Here is a 24,742-nt window from a genome sequence, read left to right on the forward strand (position 1 = left end):
AACATCTGGGATTATATTTCTGGGTATTTTGTAAACCGTTATTCCACGATGTAAAATTCGACATGCCTCAAGGTCGCTACAATACTAAGGTGATCCCACCAAATACAAGGAATTAGCTTGGAGCTATAGCTTTATGATTGGTGGTGATGCATGACCAGGTGGTCCCCATAATTTTTTTCGCTTTGGATTATCGTAATGGATCCTATTTTCATCACCAGTAACAATACGATGCAAAAGCCTTTCCGATTTTGCGATTGAATCAGCATTTCATACATAACCAAACGTCTTTCAATGTCTCATGGCTTCAATTCATACAGCACAAAATATTTGAGCTCTTAGATCATGTTCTTCAAGCGATGAAAAATGGCTTCGTGTGTAACTCTCAACAATTCTGCATATTCTTCTTGCATTTTACAGGATCATCATTAAGTAAGGCCTTCAAATCCTCGTCTACAAATTGTTATGTATAGGCCAATAAATATACAGATTCAACTTTAAACTTGATGATGTTGTTTGAGGGAGCCTCTTTTGCGCTGGAATGAGGCTTATTTTAAAAATTTTACGTATTGTGGATTACATCAGATATCTAAGGAGTATAATGATATCTATGCTGAATATAATTCGCCTTTGGTTTGCAGAATCTCATAACCCACAAGTAAACAAATCCATATTGATATAGCCACCATAAAGCCAAGTTAAATCCAGATGAAAATATACAGTATCAATTGAAATGTCCATAAATATCCGAAAATATTGAGCAAATATATTATTTGCTCTATATATTTGTGTAATCCACAATACGTAAAATTTTTAAAATAAGCCTCATTCCAGCGCAAAAGAGGCTCCCTCAAACAAACAAATCAAAAAATTAAAAAATCATAAGATTTATCGCACAAATTATTTGAGTAAATGCCTCAAAATATCAGAAAGCAATGAAAAATATACATTTCACAATTAAATGTTATAATATTAAATGCTTTTTCAGTTTTCATTCTTAGTATCTCGATTTATTACCACATGAATAAAAAAATATTAGTTCTTGAACAAACATTTCATGAGTAAACATTTCTGAAACGTATTTTTTACTACGTTATAGTAGTTTGTGACTTATAGCCCGATCAATAAAACAGCCAACGCACGTTATAGATGACGTCGAATATATTGCCAATTGCAGTCTGAAAAAATATCTTAATACCGAAACAGCATTTTCCTTCTCATTTTATCCTAGTTAAAAAGAAATAGAATGTTGTGTATAAAACTCGATTTGTTTTAGTACTGGTAGACACTGTTAATGCGGCAACATTGCAACATGCTACCATCATAAATTTTGGTGACGTGCATTGGCATGTTTTATTTGATAGATTATGGTTCTCTCTTAAAGTGGAGAATATTTTTTTCTTTTCAAATGTCTTCATCGTGATTTTGGTACAGTAAAACGTCAGGAAAACATAAATAAGGAGTCGGGCCAAATAATAAGAAATAAAACAAAATATTAAGAAAAGTATATAAATAAAATAGTGATAAATTTAATGGGATTAATGTCGATAAAAAAATATATATGCAAAAAAAAATCTAAAAATGTTTGCATAAAATAGCCCCTTAAGTTGAAAATAGGCGCGTCACTTAGGCAATTGATACCACGCTAGAAAAAAACGCCCACATTAAATCGAATAACAACGTTCTCACATATTTATTATCTTAAAATTATCCCAAATATTAAATACTTCAAAAATATACTACACAAGAAAGGTGTTTTTTTTTTAATATTTAATCGTTTAGGTCGATCGTTTTTTTTGCATGTTTTGTATGTGTATAGCAACAAAAGGACTGTTCAGTCCTTATTCCAGCCCTGTTAAAACCCAAAGTGGTTTGCATGGTAGGTTATATTTATGACATACCCTTATACTTTATTTACTTTATGGCCCTATGTTTTTATTGCTAGAAGACACTAAATATCTACACATGTAGTAACATAAAACACATGTTGCTTTCATACTTTCTATTGATTTTCAATAAGAGCCGATAGTTATTAGTTTATTTATTTAGATATTTATAAAACTGTTATAGTTGTATGAAAAGCTAGGGAAAAAAATGGAAAAATATTTCCACAACCATCTTGATAACATAATATTAAATGATATATTGCGCACAATAATGAATCTGAACTGCAATTATAGTATCATTTACCAAAATGTCTCGTATACCTGACAATTGATAAATAACTGAAACGTTATAAAGGATAACCGTGTAATATTTTTTATCGAAGGAACATTTTTTTATCTGGTGTTATCATCAAACGAGAGATTTAGAAGGTGTCACACGCGTAATAATCCCTAGATAAACACATTTATATAGAAACGTTCATTTAGATGGAAAATGAAACATTTTTCACATATAAGTAGTTATACAGTTTTTCTATCTACTTTTTTATTATGTTATATATTATTACATATTACTATTATTACTGCATATATATATTCAACCATAGCAGAAGCTGAAAGAATAACTCTCTCTTGTTGTTGAGTTGTACCACAAGTTGCTAATTGCTTTGCCACCTACCGTAAAGTCCAGATCTGTTTCCCAGTGACAGTCTGTTTACAAACCTCGAAATAAGACTTGTCTCAAACGAAAGTTAAAACCTATTTTGAAAACAAAGACATATCGTCTACGAAAAAGATATAAAAAATGTGTGTTATGTAATGTATGTATCAATAGACTTAAGCCTTCACTTAAAAATAAATAAATTCTTATCATTTGGTTTTGTTATGTCATTCATTACAAGTAGTTTTTTTTTTGTTAAAATTAGTACAACTGCTTAAAGTTATTCAACTGATTAGCCAGGAAGTAGTTCCACTTCACTCAACAATTGTATAACGCTTACTAATGACTTAATTAATCAAATGAACACTTCATTATCAGAAAAAAATGTAAATATTTCTGGTAAAAAAAAGATATTCTAAATATTTTATCCAAAATGAATAAATTCGTAGAGTATAAAAATCAAAAGGGTTATTATGTTAAAAGGCCGAAATTAAATTGAGTTCTCGATTTACTATCTAAGGCCTGCCGTGAGAACGATTTAATTTATTTAGATGGAAGGAAAAATTACATAAAAAAAATACGTTGAATTGGATTGATGGAAAAAATGTTTTTTACGTTTCCTTTTTTTCTGTCTCATTTAGTGTTTACCATATTAAAGACATTCCTATTGTTAGTAGGTGCTTTTACTGTCTCAATCCAAGTTCATCTTTTTTGCTTTTGAAAGCTCAAAGCTTACAAATACACTTTTTAATCACATCTTTACACGTTTTAATCTCATCTTTAATTACAATTCCCTCAAATCATGATAAACATCGATATATTACATTATTTGCATGTACTTTAATCAACGATTCCCTGATGATGATTGGTGACAATACGAAGTATCAGTGTAAACAACTGTTAAACATCCTAATCTAACTATTAAATCCAATGCTTTTGACATATATCTACGTAAAGTGACAGTTTTCTATTTAGTATTATTGAAGCATTCAATTTATACGCTAATGATGCAACACTCAAAATTGCATGTTTGACGTTCATTAGTTTTGTTCTTGATATATTATTTTTATCCCAAGGGCAAAAAGTCAAATTAAAGCTACCAAAACTGAATGAAACTCTTACTGCAGATGTCTGCTGACGTCAATTAAACAAATTGAGTGACGTGTTACTGCAAAAGGACCAGCAGTAGCAACAAATGCTCAGTTATCCTCTTATATGGTGTGATGACCTCATATGTTGTAAGAGCTGTGAAATATACTCTGTTGCAGCTCGAATGAGAAGATCTGCCGCGCTCAGCGTACTCACCAGATATAAAGCCCTTTGATCGCCACTTGTTTAAGTCGATGTACTATGGCTTGGATGGTACACGGCTTCGAAATTGTGAAGAAGTGCAAAATGGTTTAATTATTGTTATCATATGGACGGGAAAGAGTTGTTATATAGTGGAAAATATTTGTTGAGTAACTTCTTGAGTATCTGGGCTGCCAATAAATCTCCCATTCCTTATTGTGTTGACAATTATAACATCTTCTGTACTTCTTCTTCTTCTTCTATACCAATAATCTCATTTGACTGAAAAATGCTTGTCATTTAACCCAATAACTTTATGACAAATTAAATAATAATGCTAGTGGTTTTGTGGCTCTGAAATTTTCTTTATGTCGTCTATTTGATGATTTACATGAAAAGTAGCAACAAAATATATATAAAAAAGATATATATATATATATATATATATATATATATATATATATATATATATATATATATATATATATTGTGTAAAAAATAATACTTACACAATCATTTTTCATTATTAATTTATTCTTATATATAGCACTGCATATCAATTTCATTCATCTTATTGAAAACATGCGTGGGCTGAAAACAAGTTTTCTATGGCACAAGATTTAATCTAGGGGTTAAATGAAAAATGTTTTTATTTATTAAATGGTAAGATATAAATTATTATTTTTCTTCATAACTAAAGCTTTTAATTTAGACGTTTTCCTATTTTAAACAGTTTAGCTTTTTCTCGAACTCAATTCAGGTAATTTTTTTTCAATTTAGAACGACTTCATTAAAATTCGAACTTGGTCGGTTGCCTGATTTTTTCACGTTTTGATAGGATTTTCTGTCTGAACAATTTCAATTTTTATTTCTGGATTTTGTAAAAAAAATATGTTTTTTCAGGTTTAATAATTTTTATAATTACATTTAATTAACTTCTTTTATTTGTTACCGACACTTTTTGTGCTTGACATTACCTTTGTACTCCCGAATTGTTCATCTGTTTGAATTTCGAAGTTTTAATGAAAATTCGATTTTCTTTCCCACATATAATACCGTATTTACATCAGGTACTTTAATTGTATTTGTGTTAGCCTAATACCTAGTGGAACATTAAATTCTAATTACGCAAATAATACCCCCCCCCCCCCCAATATCCATATTTAATTAAAGGCTTGTGGAAAGATATTTTTATTTTTTATACGTATTCTATTATAATGATGAAAAGTGTGGTATTCTCTTATGACATTAAATAAGTTTCACTAATTCTTTGAACAGGTGTAATGTACACCATCATCATCAGTTCATGGGTTGGTTTGGTTAGTTTAGTCTCCTATTTTTCAGATCCGTCTGTGTGATTTTTCTGATCCATGTCTTCTCATTGCATCTTTTATGCAAGAGGTCGATTTTGGTGCAGAAAGCTTTAGCTTTAGCTTTAATTGGACATATATGTCAAAACATTGTGATTTGTCTCAACTGTACATTGATGGTCGCATCTTAATAGAATATCATCATTTTAACGCGATCTTGGAGAGTAACACACAGAAATTGTCTTGAATATTGCATTTGAAGTACTTCAAGCTTAATGATGATAAGATATCAGTCTGTAACAGTGTCCAAGTATAGGAATCATACAGAAGAACTACTTAAATGAAAGAGTCGTTGTAAGAAGCTAAAACTTTGCAGATCTGACTTATTACTTCAGCTGAAGTTGCTTCAAAGAATAAATATTTATAACCAAATAATATCAGCAAAATGGGTATATAGTTTTTCCTATATATTACTTAGAGCTATCATGTTGAAAAATAACTTAGTCATGTCTCTTTTTAAAACTTCTTTTTCTTTCAACGCCCTGTTTCAACGCTTCAATTGCATTTGATAACGATCTCCTGTGATGTTTTCAGTTTGGGTTTCATTTTAAGCGGTTTCTCAGCGTCTTCAAATTTCTTCAATACATCAGAGTATTATTTTTCTTTGGCAATTTGTTATACTTTAACCGGATTAGATCTATTGCTGACATCTGTTCAAAAGCACTGACAGCTATTCAAAATGTCAATGTATTAATTGGTTTATTTTTTATAATTTTTTTATCAACTTTATTTCATACAAAAAATAGATTAAAAATAGTGATTTAAATCTTAGTGAAAATTTCACATTCCAACAAAAAACCCATCAACAAAAAATAATGTTTTTTAAAAAAAACATACAACAACTGACAGCCGAGTATATCCTAAATAGGACACCCACTTAAAGAAAGATCTCCTGTGTACCTCCTGGGAAATTAAGGGAGTACTTTATTGAGAACTCCAGGAAACTGATTAAACGATGGCTATCAAATACTATAGCTAACAATAATTGAACAAACATGAAAAACTTCAGAAAGATCATTTAGTGGTCAAGGGAGCAGGCAACCCATACTACTACATCATGACCACGACCTTACATTGTTTTATTCAAAAGACCCCGTCATTAATCAGACTTAGCTCTATGCGACTGTTATATGTTACGCTGAATTCAGTACATCTTTGTGAATAAACATTTCAAAACCCTAGACATCAAAGCTGTTGCGGTAGTCTCCATATGTTAATTATATTATATGCATTCATATTAAAAAACTTATCCAAGAATAAGTTCATTCTGGTTTATTTTTGTGGGAAATAAATATACCGAAATATCTGTAAAAATTCTAATATTTTAAATCCGTGAATTTAAGTAAAAAATTTAAATATTAAAATAGAAAAGATAAGAAGTTCTTCAAAGTTGTTAAAATCAATAGATTTCGAGTCCAAAATGGTGATTTAATAGCTTTGTCGTCGGTTGGAGTTTTATTTAATTGGATTTTTCAATAAAGCGATTTTCACTGTTTAGTTTGAAAAGTTTCTCGCCTTTCAGGATATTACAGCACTTTATTTTCTTCAATTAATCCTAATTTAACTTTAACATAAAAACTAAGCAACTTTGCAAACTGGGCAATTTTACGTAAAAACTGTCACCGTCTTTGGTCGATTTAACGATTTAGTGGTAAATGAGGTTAAGAAAAGTTCATAAATGAATCATGAACATTTTCTGAATCATAACAATCATTTTTTTATAAATAATGTTATTAAAAAATAAAACTGTAACAATACTGTCATTATATTAATTTTATAATACATTCACATAAACAGAGGTTTTAAAATTACATTATTACTAATGTAGATAACATTATTAAGTTTTACTAGTTACTATTTTTTATTATAGCAGCTGTTTAAAAGGAAATAATGTGTTACAACTTTTTTTAACCTATTGGAAAATTTATATCAAGATAAATTAGAGACACTAAAACTTTTCATGTCACAAAAGTATCAAGTTACTAAGTCCTGTGAATTAATTTCGATGTTTTTTTTTATAATTTTACACTAATTTTTACAATCTTCCTGAATTCAATATAATACGTTTTTTTAATATTTGTTTTTTTTAATATATTTTAAAGTCTCCATTTACCAACTATGGCTTTATCTGGACAGGACCTACAGTTTAACGTGGGCTCCGAACCGCGGTCCTCAGCATTAAGCCTACCGACTGGCGAGTGACCAACTTTTAGAAATCATCCCAGAAGACATCCGGTCTTACCCAGCCTGGTTACTGGCGTGACTGGGATTTTCCTTGTCGGAATGTACACTCTTGCCTAGGACAATCACAAACATAAATTTACGACAATGCCCCAACAGGATTCGAACCCGCGGCTATCGGAACAGTAGGAAGACCGTCCTATTGCCTTTACCACTGCGCCATCAAGCCGGCTGGTTTCTTTCAGAACATCTTCATAAAAATGGAACTGTATAATGCTAATCAGGTTAATATAGTGACTGGGGTAAATAAAACCTATTGAAACGTTCCCATATAATTATTAACGAAGATTCGCCTTTTCGTGTTGTTATTTATGTAACGACCATTTTTCTTTCAATGTTTGACTCATATGCATTAACATTTTTACCACATTATTTGTGACTTTCGATTAATAATTTATAGAATAAAATAATAAATGAATGAAATTTGTGATTTAGTTTCAACAATTATATTTTTAGAACATTGTCACCATGAGTTTTAAAACCACTGCGAAAAAATGTCAATAAAACAAACCACCTATTCATTACAAGAGATATCAAGAACGAAATCTTAAAATAGGATGGTTTTATCAGATGGTAAAATCATATAACTGATTTTTCCAAATATATTTACCGTTAGAGCTTTTTCTTTAATTTAATCATTTGCAATAAAAATAAAAATAGACATTCTTGAATTCCTGACTAGAAATGTTGCTTGTACATCAAGAAACGAAGTACTTTTTAAATTATTTTCAAAATCAAAAACCAGTCTGAAACAAACCTCGAAACAAGCTTAACACCAGATAATCTACTAGTAACATCAATTGAAAGAAAATTATTTCCTATATAAATCAATCCATCGAATTTATCATCTATACTCTACACTCAATACATTACTGATCTCATCACCCATTTTAAATCAATTACAGTTGACTAATTTTATTTTCCAACATCTATATCATAGATATCGTCTCACCTGACACCTGAATTTGCGGCTCACATGGATTGCAGAGCATGTCTCCCATAAGTTGTCAAGTTTCCAGTAAAACTTAAGGGTGTCTAACAGCACTTTCCTTTTGAATTAAGTGGGAAAACTACAATTACAATCACATACAACAATAATAAAACAGTTTTGAATCATTTACATAAACTAAACACCAAAAAGAGTTCAATATTTATGTTTCTGTTAATTTATGTGAAATTTAATGGGCCAAGTTTCTATTGTGAATGGCTGCTGAAATTATTTGATTATTACGAGAGATCAAAAGTTGATGACGTACTACAATAATGTGCGAGAAAGACCAGGGAAGTTGCACAAACAGCCGCAAAGCCTGAACTAACTCCAGGAAAGATAATATTAAGTGTTTGGTGGAATTAAGAAGGAATTTTTCACCATGAGCTGCTCAAATCTGGCCAAATAATGTATACAAAATAATTTTTAGACTCTCTACTGTCACAGTGATTGAATAATAACTAGAATTGATAAATAGTAAATACGTTGTCTTTCACACGCATCTTTGATGACTTGTGAAAAATTGAGAGAGATTGGCTGAGGAGTTTTGATGTATGCACCCTATAGTCCGGATCTGGCTCCGTCCGACTACTATTTGGTAATCGCTTAAATCCGTTTTTTCGGCTACAAATCTTGTATATTCTACAATAGATCCAGTTCATGTAATGTTAACAGATAGTAATGGTATTGAATAAATAAATACATTTAAAAAATTATGTCAAATTCAATAAAACATATTCAACGCTTATAAACAACTAACTTTAAGAAATTTAATTTCTGAATGGATATTACACGAACTTGTATCAGTATGAAAGAATATTTTAACTCTCTCGTAAAGTTTTCCAATTTTTGCGAAACTTTGGACTTTGAGGTCGTGCTGAAAAACACAACACAACAGGTCTGTCACATCCACGTCCCTCCAAACTTTTCTCAGTTAAGAAACTACAAATGGAAAATTTAATAAAAACAGGGAAGCTCCAGAGCGTAAGTGAAAACTTGCACATTAACGTTGGATACAGTTCAGATAACAATTTTACTATCATGATACCGAATGTATTTCTCATTTTATCGGTTATCAAGTAAAATTTATTGCTTTGTAATCAATAGAAAATATGTTTAAGTTAGTTATTTATGGGATTTCATACAGACACAAAAACGTTTTATTGTAATAAATAAAATGTTCTAGAATGTGTTACATAACTCTCAATTTTCTCAATTATTTATGTCGAATAAAGCAGAATCGAATTTCGGGAACTTAATTTTAATGATTTTTTGTTAACTCTGGACTTTTATGGTAAAAACAGTGTGTATTAATATTTTTCCATTAAGTATTGTCCGCTGCTAACTACCAGTAATTTCGACTTTCTTTAATCAACTGAATAAACGATATATTTTGAAATATCCAAATATTTAATGGAACTTGGTAATATAACAGAAATTTTTGATACAATTAGCATATATTGGTTCCTAAAAATCTTTTAAGAAAGTAAAAAGATAAACACTATAGGTTATTTTAGAACAAAGAGGTATAAATAATAAAATTGTAAGACTAATTCAAGAAATATACAGTATAAATACCAATGTCGTCATTGCAGACAACATGAAAAAATGAAAAACCTTCCAAACCCAAGTACGACTAGTTTAAGTCCAAACCTGATCATAATATTAATGGATGAAATAATAAATAGTTAAAATTGGACTATATGTAAGGTACAAAATATTGCAGATGATTTAATATTGACAATTGATAGGCCAGAACACCTACAGAAAAATTTAAACAGATGGACTATGATCCTCAGAGAATATGGACGCTACTGAATAAAAACAGTCATAGTGATGGGAAAACCAGAAGTAATAATTATTCAAATTGAAGATGTAAAAATAGAACAGGTAAATGTATTTAAGTATCTGGGAATATAACTAAAATGGAAATGTACAAAGCAATTTGTTGAAAAAAATTGAAATGCCTCGGAAGGGTGTAATAAAGATTAACAGGATCAGAAGTAGAGAAATAAGAAAAGATCCTCAATATTGAATTTGTGGAAGAAAAAAAAAAGGAGATAGCTCAGTTGGTGGGGATACTTACAGCGCATAGAGGACACAAGGCCAGTAAAAGAATATGGGAAGCAAGGACGAACAAGAGAAAAAGAGGCTGTCCTGGGATGAATATATCAGAAAATTACTTCAGAAGAGACGAAAAACCCCGGCTGAAGCAAGACTGAGCAGAGCACTACGTAGTACAATTGATACAATACATAAAATAATATTTGGTGAATTTGGTAGGTTTAATAAGACTGTATGTCATTGGATTTCTACCAACTATTTCTTTTTAATGCTTGTTTCAAAAGCATCATTGACATGTATCATCATAAATCTTCAGTCATCCCCTGAAATAACTGGCCATATCTCAAGTAGCATGCTGCCATTGATGCCGCAATACTTCAAACATGTTCCAATTGCCCTATGATGCTTATGATATAAATATTTTTGAGGGGAGATAGGCAGATCATACCTTCTATTGGACCATGAATCATTGAGAACTGCCATGTAGCATAAATTGCACCAACCATGGTGAATCCTTTAAAATTAATTCATCGTAAAAATAGATGTCTTCTACTTTTAAACTGTTATGAATTACTTCGTAGTAAAATAAAAAATATATCGCATTTTGATATGTAGAGCTTGATTACTTTTAGCTTATTTTATAGCTAATATATACATTATATTATTTATGAATATATTTTATGTTTAATTATTATAGCCTTTTAAACATTTTATTTTAGCATGATTATACTTTATTAATGACGCATGTTTTCCTTTTTTTTATTTTGGCCTATTGACTACCTAACAGGTTCAAATATTGCAGACGAAGAAATTAGAACAGCCGAAGAAAAATTCGCTGAGTCTCTACACCTTGCTCAGATGGGAATGTTCCATTTATTAGAAAATGATGTAAGTATCTGTAATAGCAAATAAAAAGTGTTCACCTCCCATATATCATCCCGCATCATGACTGCATCCATTATAATAACGAAATAAATGATTGATCGCGAAAAGTAAACGTCCGTAATAAATCACTTTATTAACGTAAGATTGTGTTACTCTGAATCCTCCGCTATTCATATAATACTTTTCTTAAAAACAACTTATATATTTCTCTATATTGACTTTGATGAATAGGCTAGAGACTGTAATAATGAATGACAAAAATATTGACTTATAATAATAATATACTATAGAGAGATTATTAAAAATACATTTATTTATTTATTTTATTTATTAATACATTAAAGATTTTACCAGAAATAAAAAATAATTTACCATGTTAAATCAAACACCAGTTAGAAGCGTTACGAAACATTGACGTCACTTATCTTTTCTAACCATCATTTCTCTACCATTTTTCTGCCTTGGGACCAAAATACACAACTTACTTGGAGTTTTTACCGATGTATAATTACTTTAAGGATCTTCACACCACCCATACACATTATAATGTCTAATTATAACACAAAATTATTAAAATAAAGTATAAATAAGACCTGTACCCATACCAGTGCGACCAAAACAACTATGTCACCCGCAGATTTGGAGCGTTTTAGCGCGCATATAAAATTACAGGATTTCAAAGGTCATTTTTTGCAATAATAACTTTTATTCCTGTAAACTAAATAAAGTCATAAAGTAGTTTTTCAAAAATAGTTATCTGGCCTATTGTTTTTAATATTCCGCACATTTTTACCGTTCGTTTTTCAAGTAACTGGGCACATTCACCATTTCATGTTAAGTTCAATTAAATCAAAATGCGAAAAATAATTAAATTATTTTTTTAGGTAGAACAAATATCTCAATTAGCAACATTTGCTGAAGGTTTATACGATTATCATAGTCAGTGTACTGACATTCTTAGAACACTAGCTCAAATTCTCCAGGAAAAGTACGTAAAACCTTCTTATAAGACTATATTAAAATTGAAATAATGTTATTTTTAGGAGAGAAGAAGCAGTCAATCGTCCTAAGGTGGAATTCGTACCCAAAACCTTATCCGATCTGAATATTGAGGGAGTTTCTGTTACCGACGGATATAATGGTACACATTCAAGCCAAAGAAGTTTAAATAGTCATAATATCGGTAACAATTACTCTAATAAGAACAACTCGTCTAATGGTCGAAAACAATTTTCAAGGCCAGCCCCCAAAATTGCACCTATAAAACCATTGCCTCCACCTGATCCCTTTGATCCTTGGACGCCAGGTATTTTTCATTTATTTTTTTATATTTTGTTTGTTTGGTTTCGTTTATGTTTGTTTCTATGTTTTTATGTGTTCAAACTGACTCACTAACAAGTGTTTAGCATTATAATATCTAACATTATCAAATTCCTAGTCTTCCTTAACTGTATTAAGAAAATTTGCATTTATATATTTCTTTATTCCATTAAAGCATTGTTTATATTATACATGTCTCTAATAAAATTAAATCGGTGATACCAAAATAATATTTGTATATCTTAAAATATTATTCTTACTAATTAACTTGCATTGACCCATTAAAAAATAAACTAGATAGTTCGTTTAAAAGTAATAAAAAATACCATTTAATTTTATTTCTTTTCAAGAATAATTATACTAACAATATAATCTTTCTCTCTATATATATAATTATATTTCCATTACTATTATTTCTTTTATTTCTTTTAGTTACAATAAGTATACATTTGTTAATTTATTTTTGTTGTTAATTTTGAATCCTCTCCTTGTGTCTATTTCTTCCTAACAACTGGTACTAATACCTTCAACAGTAATCGTTGCATTGGTAAATAATATGTTTAATTGGTATTTATGGTATTTTATTTATTGGGTGTGGTTAAAAGACAATAGTTTATATGTGTTTGAATGAATCTGGTTGTTTTAGAAGTATTTTTTATTTTATTTAGATTTATCGTCAGATCTTCTTATATTTCCAGTAGAATCTGATGCTTGTAAGTAATGGGTTTTTTAAGATTCTGTAGATTAACACTAACATAACTGGATTGTGCCACTTTTTACTAACAACATAACTGATACCACCACACTAATTGTTCTTGACTAACTTAGCTTCTGAGTGATATTTTATCTTGGGAAAAAGTATACACACCAAATAAAGTGTAAAAATATTTGAAATAAGTATTTATAGACACCGTTCAATGTTGCTTAAAAACATAGTACACCAGCACAATATGATAACAACATCAGATGATAGTTATGATTTACTTAGTAGATAAATAACCTATTTAAATACATATTAAAACCTTGAACCAAAAGGCAAATATTATTAGTTTAATAAAACAAAATTGGTGTATATTTCTTTTTTGTTTATTTAAATTCACATAAATCAAGAATTTGTTTAGCGTTATAAGATCTACATTCTATTAATAAGCAAGGAACAAAAGTTGTTTTGAATTTGTAGTTCCTGTACAATATCGCTCTGTATACGAAAAAGGAAAACAACTATACGTTTTGCATTCGTGCAATATGGTTGTTTCGTCGTTATGCGTCAAGTCTAAATTTGAGTTTTTGCGTTTGTCTTAAAATAGTTAATAAAAACACGAAAAAGTCACTCTATTGGCCACTATCCAGTTATTCGCGTTAGGAAAATATGTTTTCGACTATTTTAAACGCGCGCAGTTTTCCACCAACCAACATACAAAGCTAGACGATTTGTGTTTACAAGATTGCTCCGCACAGTGTGGGTGAAATTATTTTATTCATATAAATACATAAGGAAATTAAAATTTTGATAGGAACAATGACCATGACATCACTGTTGGCGCGTTTTCCATTTCTGTCTTTTTGCTTGAATTGTTGTTCTGACAAAGATGTGTTGCTAGGCTCTTCGCAAGTGTCTTCTCCTCAACATAAGCCACAGCAGCTCGAGCTGCATCCAGGACAGCATTCTGCCAATGGTAACACTCGCTCTCACCAATTAGCTTGCTTATTTTCTGCTTGCATTTTTCTCCGACTATATAATAAAAATGCGCTTTTATTGTTAATTAAGTTTGTATTATAAATAGAGCATTAATATAAATTAATATAAATAAACATGCTTGTAGTAACCTAGTAAATAAAGCAGCTTGGATAAATGCCAGAATGATGCATCTGCCTCAAGCAAATCATACCAAGATATCTAAAATAATGAGATAATTAGAAAAATAGCCAATACATTTTATTATTTAGTTGTAAATAAAATATTTTTAATACTGCTTAATGACAATGCCATTTTTGTTATAGAAAGATATTCGTTTATTTTGCATATAATATACATAATACAATTTTCCCAAGTTTATTGAAATCAGAAGCTTGTATATAATGCATGTATCTTAGTATAAGTATTAATTTTTGGTTATAAAAGGTGTACGAATGTGAACAACTTGGGCACTATACTTGTATAGTAACACGTACATGTTTGTAATATTATTATTGTTATTATTTAGTGTAGGAATTTTATATAATAGTCATAATATGTCAGAAATTATATTTTAAATTTTATATTTATTTAAAGCATTCATCAAATAAAAGCCATAATATTTTTTCAATTAAATTTAATTGAGTTACAATATGGATAATATTATTCTTAGCTTCTCCATTACCGTCACCAATGAAATCGCCAGCTAGAACTCCAATGAATCGACAACCATGCTGCACAGCCCTTTATGACTTTGAAGCTGAAAACCCCGGTGAATTAAGTTTTAAGGTAATTATTTTATATTAAATTGAAATAAAATTGATTCTTCACAATAAGTCAAATTTTGTAATTATGCTCTCTGAACATGGATACTTATAAACAGAGTAGAAAATCCGACGCGAATAAGCTAAGCAAGACTAATATTTCATGAGCTTCAAAGCAATATATCCATAACAAAAGGGAAATAATGGCATATAGCTCATCAATTATTTACAATAGTTACATTGGTAATATATTTATCATTTTAAATAACTGTTCTCTATTAAACAGATAATAATTGTTTAAGGAACATGGCCTGTTATAGAGAATAGATATTTTATGTTTTATGAACAAATAATTTAATTTTTGGTCATAGATGAATATATATTAAAATGTTATGAATTGAGTTACCTTATAAACCTTATTTAAAATTCAATATATTAAAACTATTTATATAATTATTATTTAAAATGTATTATTAATTCCAGGAAAATGAAGTAATAATTTTGTTAAACAAAATTGACGAAAACTGGTTCGAAGGAAGTTTGGGAGGTCGTACCGGATATTTCCCAGTGAACTATGTTAGAGTTGAAGTACCGCTTCCATAAGGACTTTAATCCCAGATTCCTCCCTCACGACGATCAACCTATTTTTATATATTGGCTTTCTCAAATACTTTTTGTATTCTTTAGTGATACATTTAGTTTTATTTGATTTGTGTTTTTTATGTTCGTTTTACAACTGCACAGTTACGTACCTTTTAATTATTTACTGTTATGTATTAAATACCTCCCGGTAATAATAATTAATTAATTCTTCATTGCCATATAGTTATTTTTAATTTGATTTATATTATATTGGCCAAATTTTATGTAATAAAAATTTAGTGATATAGTTTCTAGTCATGAAATAATGTGAGGTATTTCAATTAATCATTTTATATTACAAAATATATATTTCTTAAAATTAACAACTAAAACCAATAAAAGTATTAGGGCTTATAAAATGGGTACGTTTCTGCAACTGCATTAAAACAATTGCTTAAAGTAAACTCAAATTGAAATAACTCAAACGCTTTTTTGCCTAAAAATAAATGGCAAAATTTAGTGTTTATTAAAATCACGGAAAATATGGTTTGCCAATAATTCCATTCAGCATTTACGACTTCAGTTATAAATTTATTTGAAGATATATTAGGTTTAAGGTGTCGAACTGAATTTTTAATCATTTGAAATACATCTTCCTAAATATAATTTAGTTGCAATTTGTATATAATGAAAAATATTATAGTGTATAAAGAAATTTCCTGTATTATTTTTTAAGTTTTAAATTGCAAATATAAAAACGTTGTGCAGTTGATAGCTTGTTTTGATGGCTATTCAGGGTGAATTAAAACTGTTCCTGTATATCAAAATACACAATTTAATAGTCGCACTTAAGTCAAATGATCTGTACAATTAATATAACCGTAAAAATGTATGTCCTGTAGAAAATATGTTTCTTCCAAAAAATAATTAATTCACCCTGTATAATTAAATGATAATTATTAAGATTTACTCATAAAAACTTAAGTTGTATATATTTTTAGTAACTTTAGATTAGTTTTAATACTGACATAGTTAATATTATTTATACTGTGAACGCTAAAAACTTTGAGGATGAATACGAATTTTATAAAAAAAAATACTATCTTTAAATTACAAATACAAATATTATTAAATGGAAAAGATAAATGTGTATTTTAACGTTTCATGTAATATATACAAAGGGTTGTGTATCAGTTTGAAAATGGCATGTATAATAAAGTAATTTAATAAATATTTTGCTATATTTCCTGGACTCGAAATCAAACTGTTTCACAATTCTATATATAAGAAAAAATAATTAATACAGTTATTGCATGATATGGAAAGTCAGTGTTAAAAAAATGTATAACAAAACCACTAAAAAAATTTTTGTTGATGTTCATTAATGTAGATTTAAATTTTCTGCTATATCTTTACATTGCCTATAAAGGAAAAATACAAATGAAAAACTAAATTTAGATGCAAACAATTTTACATAGTTCAGTATTATTTAATTTTGATTTCATCACTTCTAAAACTGAATATAATACTCATAGCGTTATTTAAAGAATAATTATAATTAAACGGATTGTAAAAAAGAGCTTCACTCAGTATAATAAGCATGTTAAAAATATGAGCATAGTTTATTCATTTTTTTGCTGAAATTTTATTACATAAAGAAATCATTTTTGGCTATTAAAATTGCCAAATTATGTGAGATATCATCTATTAGAATTTGCTAGGTGTTTTTAATGGTGTAAAATTGATACCAGATAAATAATTAAACAAAATATACTAGGTTTAATTTTCTTTCCAAATGTTGCAGTAGTGGCCTAAGACTTGGCAAGATGCTTGAGCTAGATACAAATTATTCAAACAAAATTGAACCCGGTATAATTTGCGTTAAATAGTCATATTTATCATCTGGTTAAAGACAATACTTTAGATGTAAAAAAAAAATTATTATAAGCATTCAATTAAGAACATTGTTGTATAAGTTGTAAGGATCGTTCTCATCCCCATTGCACGATTACTAGGACGCGTTGGTGAAGTAAGGCTGAATGAGATTATTTCTGCAATTCCTTGTTAGGTGTGAACGGTCCAGTAATTCTTAAATTCCCTATAATGTTTTTATTGTAATCTATATCAACTTACTATTGTAATGGTGTAAAAAATTATATTACTGTTTAGAGTCCTAAAGGTTTCTTACATACAGGTCTCATTATTACTGTTGAAATCTTGTAGTGTTAATTTAAAATTCCAATAGTTTCAAAGCAATAAAAGAAATATCATGACGGTTTGAACTTCAATTGTTGTCATATGTAATAAAAAATATGCAAAGTGTATGGTTTGACATATTGCTAGTTCGTGTGCCTATATATTTACATATATAAATATTTACCAAATGTAATGCTGTTTTAAGAGCGTATCTCAACTTTTGAAATTTAAAACCTCTTAAATTGGATGACATTATCGAAAAAGTACCTTTCCTTGTTATTTTTATACAAATTAATAACATTACTTGTTCAAAGGGCCATATTTGATTTATGCAAGTTACCAAATACTTTTAAAATATTGTTAATACACATGTATACATTTTAAATGTTACCGTATTTGTGCATTAATAAAAGAATGTGTCACAGTTGATATTGTTTTGTTTATTTCATGATAGATAATACATTCTATTGATTTTAATGAAAAATTTCGCAAATAATTATGTCCATTTACTATTTCTACGCTTTCTGTTTAATTAGTTATTTATAATTTTTTATTATTAAGTTTCATTAGTTAGATCATTCAAGGTTACACCAAGATCAAAAATTTTAAACACTAATTTAGTTATCATATTATTTTGCTTTCATTAAAATAAATATAAAACCAGATATTATTTTATTTAATATAATAACGAATTCTTTATGGATTTTTCTTGGTATATCCTACTATGCGATAATATATTAAACCACATGTTGAACAAAAATAAGTAACTTAATTACCGTTCCAAAATACGCTTAGAAATTAAATATTAGGGATTGTCTATACTGTTGCTAATAAGTAGAAAAAAAAGTTAGAATGAACTAAAGTAAGGTAATGATTAAAAGCGCGAAACTCACTGAAAGAATGTTGATATTTCACATAAATTGATGTTATGTTAGAGTTACAATTTATAAAAAACCATCAAACTTGCAAACAAATAATACTATACATGATAATTTAAGAAAGTCAACGCAAACCAAGAGGCATAGATCAGCTCTAAACATAACATATTTGGTATAAAAAATTATCGGTAATACATTTTCGCAGTAAACAGTTTTACGTTTCATAATTTGCTTTATCATTAATGAACTAATAATTACAAATATTACATCAGAAAGTTTATAAAATATCTAATATCATTATATACTATACAGTAGCTGCATGGCAAAGATTATCATTTAATTCAGATTTGTTACCTTTTAACTACTGGTACTGACATAAATTGAACATTATCTAATAGAATAAAGAGCTTTGTCGTCAAATAATATTGCCAAAGTCCAAAGATTCCACGTGGTGAGCTGACTATGGAATAAAGTGCTTGGTTACTATTGCGTAGATCATTTAACCCCTCAAAAACAAAATTCAGAAATAATTAGTTTGTCTAGTGAAACATTAATTAACTAAATTATGAATATCCAGTATAATATTATTTGTATGGGTATACAACATATTCAAATTTTAATTTGTATGTCAATATACTAAAACATCTAACGTCGCATTATCTTTTTCGGAAAATTTTTAATAATATCAAGGCGCAAAATAAAAAAAAAACAAATATATCATATTGTGAAATATGAAAAATGTTATCAGGGCAACCATTGTTATCGATGGCTTTAGGTCAATTAATAGCAATTTGAAAATATCAGACCTATCACTATTATCAAATTTTGTTTACACGTGAAGAAATTAGCATGATATAGTTTTAGTGGTTATTCTTTAATGACCCCTTGATTTTACTAGTAGTTTGGTAATTATTAACAAGAACTAAATTACTCCAGACACCAATTCATTAACTAAATACGTGATGTGATAAAAAAATACTTCGAATTTTGGCGAAGTATTTATTTATTCATCAACATCAATAGTTTTTTTATTAACGAAATCTAACTATTTTTTACTTTATTATTTTTACCAATTTTTTCCATTCGTTTATTGGACATTTATTTATAATTTCCCAATAAGGGCTGATAGATTTAAGCCACCTACGGTATCTGTTTATTATTCAGACCTTAGGTCTTAAGACTTTATTATCAAATTGAGTTTTTGTTCGAATACCAATGTTGACCAAATAATCATTTTTAGCTAAGGGGCGCATTTTTATATGAACTTAAATGATACCGTATAAAAATAATTTCGACATAGTTATATCATTTAGCATCCACCCGTCCCAACAGAAAAACCTTATACAATATGTGATATCTATTACTTTTTGCTTACCATTATTATTATTTTTACTTCTTTATTACTTTTTTGTTTCTGATTTAATGTATTGCTAAAGAAGATTAATATTACAAAAGGTGGATAATTAAATATAGACACATTAGTTAATTTTAATTATCACAATTAAATTTAAACAACTATTCTAACTAAAATTTTAATTAATCTAACTTTAGTAATCTAAAACAATTATTTCAAATTAAATCAAATTGCTATTGCAAATACTATTTGAAATTAATTGTAGTATAAAGAGTTGCCTGACAATATTAATTATCATAAAACATTATTTTTTATATTGATATATATTTAGCATTATAAAATAAATAAATATTTTTAATTTGTATCAATTTATTTTGGCATTAATTTCCATCAGGGCTGCCAATATAAAAAATAATAGTATTTAATTTTTCTTTATGATATCTCTTGGAAGTTTTGTTTACTTTTCAGCTTTACGACCAATCAAAATGTACATTAGAGATTGAAAAATGTTCATTGTTTATAGTGACAGTGTTCAAGTTTAAGTGTTTTTGCGTAATTAACACTACGATGGGAGCTGATGGTGCCACTTAAACGCATGCAGTGAAACTAGGACTTGTTTTGTTTTTGTCACTCATGATAAGAACGTGGTATCAGTGACCCCCTGGGAGATAAATGACCCCCACTGGTACCACTTTGTATAAAACGATAATTGCGGTAACAATCAAACTAGTCTATTGTTGATTAGTGCGTATGCTTTCAAGTTAGAGCATTGTGCGCAAATAGTAACCTTAAATTTTAGTTATTGTGTTAAAAAAAAAAAATCAGTGCTAGTGTATTTTTTAAAAGTATTTTGTTGTTTTATTTTTGTGCAATAGTTTTTCATCTCAATCTGGCTGTTCAGAGAGGAATGCTGAGAACGACAAAAGATTGCTTAGGCATCCGGGTCCGTCTAAATTCCTTGCATCAAACTTGGAAGTGGCTTCATCAGACCATCACCCTTCACGATTATTTAATTGCCCTTACATCATCTTCTAAAAACGCTTGCTGCAAACACTTCAAGACCCACTGAAAAGCTTTTTTAAGGCACAACACCTGCAAAATAATAGTGTTTACTCTCTGTGGGTTTTTTATATTAAAGACTTTTGTTATATAAAGCTAAATTAAAATGGCACAGTTTCAACGCTCATTCTTTAGGACTACTTCCATGGTAACTCGTTTAAATACTAGATGTTACTCTAAGACTGATTATGCCAATGAGAAAAATATCAAAAAATCTGTTTTTATTTCCCAATCTAAGGATGTATATACAAATTTGGCATTACAACAGTGGTTGTTTAAAAATTTTGACTTTACCAATCATCATGTGTTAATGTTATGGCAAAATGATCCATCCGTTGTTATTGGAATGGAACAAAATCCATGGCTAGAAACAAACTATTCTGAATTAAATAATCTTGGGGTGCAACTTGCAAGAAGATCTAGTAATGGTGAAGCCTTTTATGAAGATAATGGTACTCTTAATTTATCATTCTTCTCATCAAAGGAAAGATATAATTCAAGATACAATATGGAAATAATATCAAGAGGCATATTTAGAGAGTTTGGTTGTAAAACGGACCTAAATTCTGCAGATGATTTACTACTGAGAAATAACAAAGTATCCTTTTCAGTTAATTAATTTTTTCAAGTGAAGTCAATTTCAAATTTGAATTATATCTGAAGATTATTATTTATTTAATTTCCTTAACATATTCTAGCAATTTTCTGGTAAATCTGCAAAAATAGGCCAAAGCAATTCATATCATTACTGCTCTATTATGGTTAGAGTAAATAAAATTAATGAAAATTTGCTACTTCAACCACATGGTGTAAGTTAACAATAGATGATCATTTTCAAAATAATATATCTATATATTTTTTGATAGGTGGACATACAGTCTGTTAAAAATAGAGACATAAAAAAAATGAATCTATGTGAAGAAAATCCTCAAGTGTCTGTTGATTCTGCTATGCAAGCTATAGGGTGGGAATTTTTAAGAACAAAGGCTTTAAGTTTGAAGGATGGAGGTCTTAATCAGGCTAATCAGCAAAGAGGTTTCCATTTAATTAATCCAACAGAGGGCTGGTTCCCAGGTAAATATTTGTAATGCAAATTTTTTTTGCATCCTGTTTTCAAACACATTTTATATTGCAATAACAAATTATTAATGTTAAATATTTTAGGTATAACTGAAATTCGTGACAACTATGCTAGTTGGCAATGGTGTTATGGCAAGACACCAGTATTTGATATAACTCAAACATTTACTGTCCCTGGAGATTTAATTGATCAAAAAACAGGATCTTCTGCTCAGTTAAAAGTTACCATGACTGTTGAAAAAGGCAAAATTTCTGATATTACCTTATTTGTTCCATATGGATTTACTGCATTAGGATTCACAGGGGAAGCCAAAGTTATACACAATTTAAAAGGAAAGAAATTTTCCATAGAAGCTTTTAATGACTTGGAAGACTCTTTAGGAGTGTTATTGGATGACAGAGATAAATTTGTTACAGAGTGTTTAAAACAAGTAATGACCTGTGCATAAATTGATATTTTTCTTTTTGAGCTCAAAAAAGACTGATAAATATATGGAATTTACCATGCTAAAATAGGTAACTTTTTTGTCGATAATTATATTTGTAGATAATAGGGCTATTTACTGTTAAGGTTGTGATACATATTTATTGGAGTAAATTCTTATTGTTTATATTTTTTCTACATGGGTGTTATTTGTATCAGGTATTTGTAACTATGCCCTCTTATTATAAGGAAGAAAATTTGCAGGAGGAAATATTTCTCAATTTTTTGGTATATTGTTTCATAAGTTTTACTGTTTAGTTTTGTTGTCAAAGTAGTTTTAGTTTAAACTGCATATATATGTGCAGTCTACAAGAATTAATCATATCACTATTGTAGTAACATTGTCTAATTTAATGTTTAGTTTAATTTGGCTTTATTTGCAAATTGCTTTTTGTACCTTATTCAGATAGTACTGTTACTATTTTGGAGCTGTTGTGCCTTATCAGAGTTAGTTTTAGTTCTATGTTTATTTATATATAACTAATTTAGTCATATATTGTGTAATGTTTATATATTTACTGTTATATTTGTATACTAATACTGTTTTATTGATGATTATATATTTTATTACATAATAAGTAGTGTTTTTCCCCCTTCATTTCTTTAAATTGATAGACGAAAATTATTATATAGATTTCAATCTTATCTATATTATTCAGAGGAATGAAAAATTAAGAAGAGGAAAAAACTAAGAGGTTTATGACCTGAGAGATTATGTAAATTTCTGGGATTGATTAAAAGTTAGCAATAGTGAAATACTATGTTAAAAATAAATGAAGCTTATTGCCACGCACGTATTTTCATAAAACCTTGATCCTGATAACCTTTTGATAACTTTTAGACTTTAAAATTGTAAAAAATGACAAGGACATAAAAATATTTTTAGTTTGTATTGCAAGTTAGGGTCCAAAAGAGATATTTCAATTTAAACAAATTTTGTTATCAATATATTGCTAGTTTAATGCGCAAATTAATTTGATACTACAGTTTTATATTTACAAATTGTGTGGCACAAAGGTATATACGAATAATTCATTAAAAATATTGTTTTTGTATTTTATAATTTATATATTTCTTATTTTATCCATATCGTTATCCTTCTAACCAAGGCTGATAATACGCTCTAAATAAATTTAGAAACCTTAAAAGTGACTTGTGGTCGTATATTATAACAGAATTATTTATCTATTAAATTTTATCTGCTTTTGGCCTGTTTGCTATAACTGCGTATTATTTTCTCTATAGGTTGGTTACTAATAACGTTGCGATTCTACTATTGGTTTTTTATATATGGTATGATGCCATAAAAAAGTTAATCAAATGGATCAAATTATACCATTTATAAAACTGGTATAATTTTGTAAATTATATTAATATTTTAAAACCTACTTGTTTATTAAAGTTCACTTCTAAGATAATAAACTATACAGAAATTCAATTAGAAAAACAAAATCTAAGTATATGCAACTTTATATACAAGATACAGTAATTTAGTTATTCATTTAAAAATATTAAAAATTTCTAATTTCTGAATGTATTCTTGGTCATATTATATCACTCTAAATTAATATGCACCAATTTAAGGTTATGCCTTATTCAATAGCTGAAGTTTAGATCTATAAACAATATCTAAACTATCTCTAATCAAGTTATAATAAATATTTAAGTTCACAATCATGACAAAATAATAAGATAACATTTTTTTATATAAATAAATAAAGAAGTAAACTGCAGAAGTTGAATTATTTATTGTCCAAGACCAGTAATAAATGAAATATTTAAATAAATGACCATGGCCATTTTCACCGTAATGTAAAATAACATTCTCTTGAAAATAAGGTTAATTTTTATCAAGAAAACTATTCAAAAAAATAAACAAAACAATAACATAGTTCAGATGATGTTAGATCTTAAAATACTCACAAATATTTTAATATATTATTTAAAAAAATTCCTTCACAATTTTGACAC

General features: G+C 28.4%; 2 protein-coding genes across 9 annotated transcripts in view; both read left to right on the forward strand.

Annotated features, from left to right (window-relative positions):
* Window positions 1-18,345, forward strand: part of EndoA (SH3 domain containing GRB2 like, endophilin-A) — a 90,266-nt gene extending 71,921 nt beyond the window's left edge. For 2 of the 8 annotated variants that reach the window (XM_076406171.1, XM_076406172.1), the window contains exons 6-11: window positions 11,282-11,382; window positions 12,264-12,367; window positions 12,423-12,685; window positions 13,368-13,412; window positions 15,048-15,163; window positions 15,622-18,345. In XM_076406171.1, coding sequence (XP_076262286.1) covers window positions 11,282-11,382; window positions 12,264-12,367; window positions 12,423-12,685; window positions 13,368-13,412; window positions 15,048-15,163; window positions 15,622-15,741 — 749 coding nt within the window. In that variant the 3' untranslated portion in view covers window positions 15,742-18,345. Of the gene's footprint in view, window positions 1-11,281; window positions 11,383-12,263; window positions 12,368-12,422; window positions 12,686-13,367; window positions 13,413-14,300; window positions 14,376-15,047; window positions 15,164-15,621 lie in introns of all 8 variants that reach the window. The other 6 variants (XM_076406176.1, XM_076406178.1, XM_076406174.1 and 3 more) reach the window with 4 other exon arrangements.
* A 2,219-nt stretch (window positions 18,346-20,564) lies between these two features.
* On the forward strand, window positions 20,565-23,346 carry Lipt1 (Lipoyltransferase 1). The gene is made up of 4 exons (XM_076406183.1): window positions 20,565-21,805; window positions 21,906-22,016; window positions 22,074-22,281; window positions 22,372-23,346. Exons 1-4 carry the CDS (start codon window positions 21,314-21,316, stop codon window positions 22,734-22,736), a joined length of 1,176 nt encoding a protein of 391 aa, XP_076262298.1. The 5' UTR covers window positions 20,565-21,313; the 3' UTR covers window positions 22,737-23,346.
* The last annotated feature ends 1,396 nt before the right edge of the window (window positions 23,347-24,742 follow it).

Source organism: Rhynchophorus ferrugineus, unplaced genomic scaffold, assembly GCF_030347505.1.
Source record: "Rhynchophorus ferrugineus isolate W39M unplaced genomic scaffold, kcgeb_rfMv2 rfM5, whole genome shotgun sequence".
NCBI lineage: Eukaryota > Metazoa > Arthropoda > Insecta > Coleoptera > Curculionidae > Rhynchophorus > Rhynchophorus ferrugineus.

Coding starts and splice junctions, on each gene's coding strand:
- Lipt1 (XM_076406183.1), top strand. CDS start 21,314: ATGGCACAGTTTCAACGCTCATTCTTTAGGACTACTTCCATGGTAACT. Junction 21,806..21,905: donor TACTACTGAGAAATAACAAA/GTATCCTTTTCA, acceptor AACATATTCTAG/CAATTTTCTGGTAAATCTGC. Junction 22,282..22,371: donor AACAGAGGGCTGGTTCCCAG/GTAAATATTTGT, acceptor TAAATATTTTAG/GTATAACTGAAATTCGTGAC.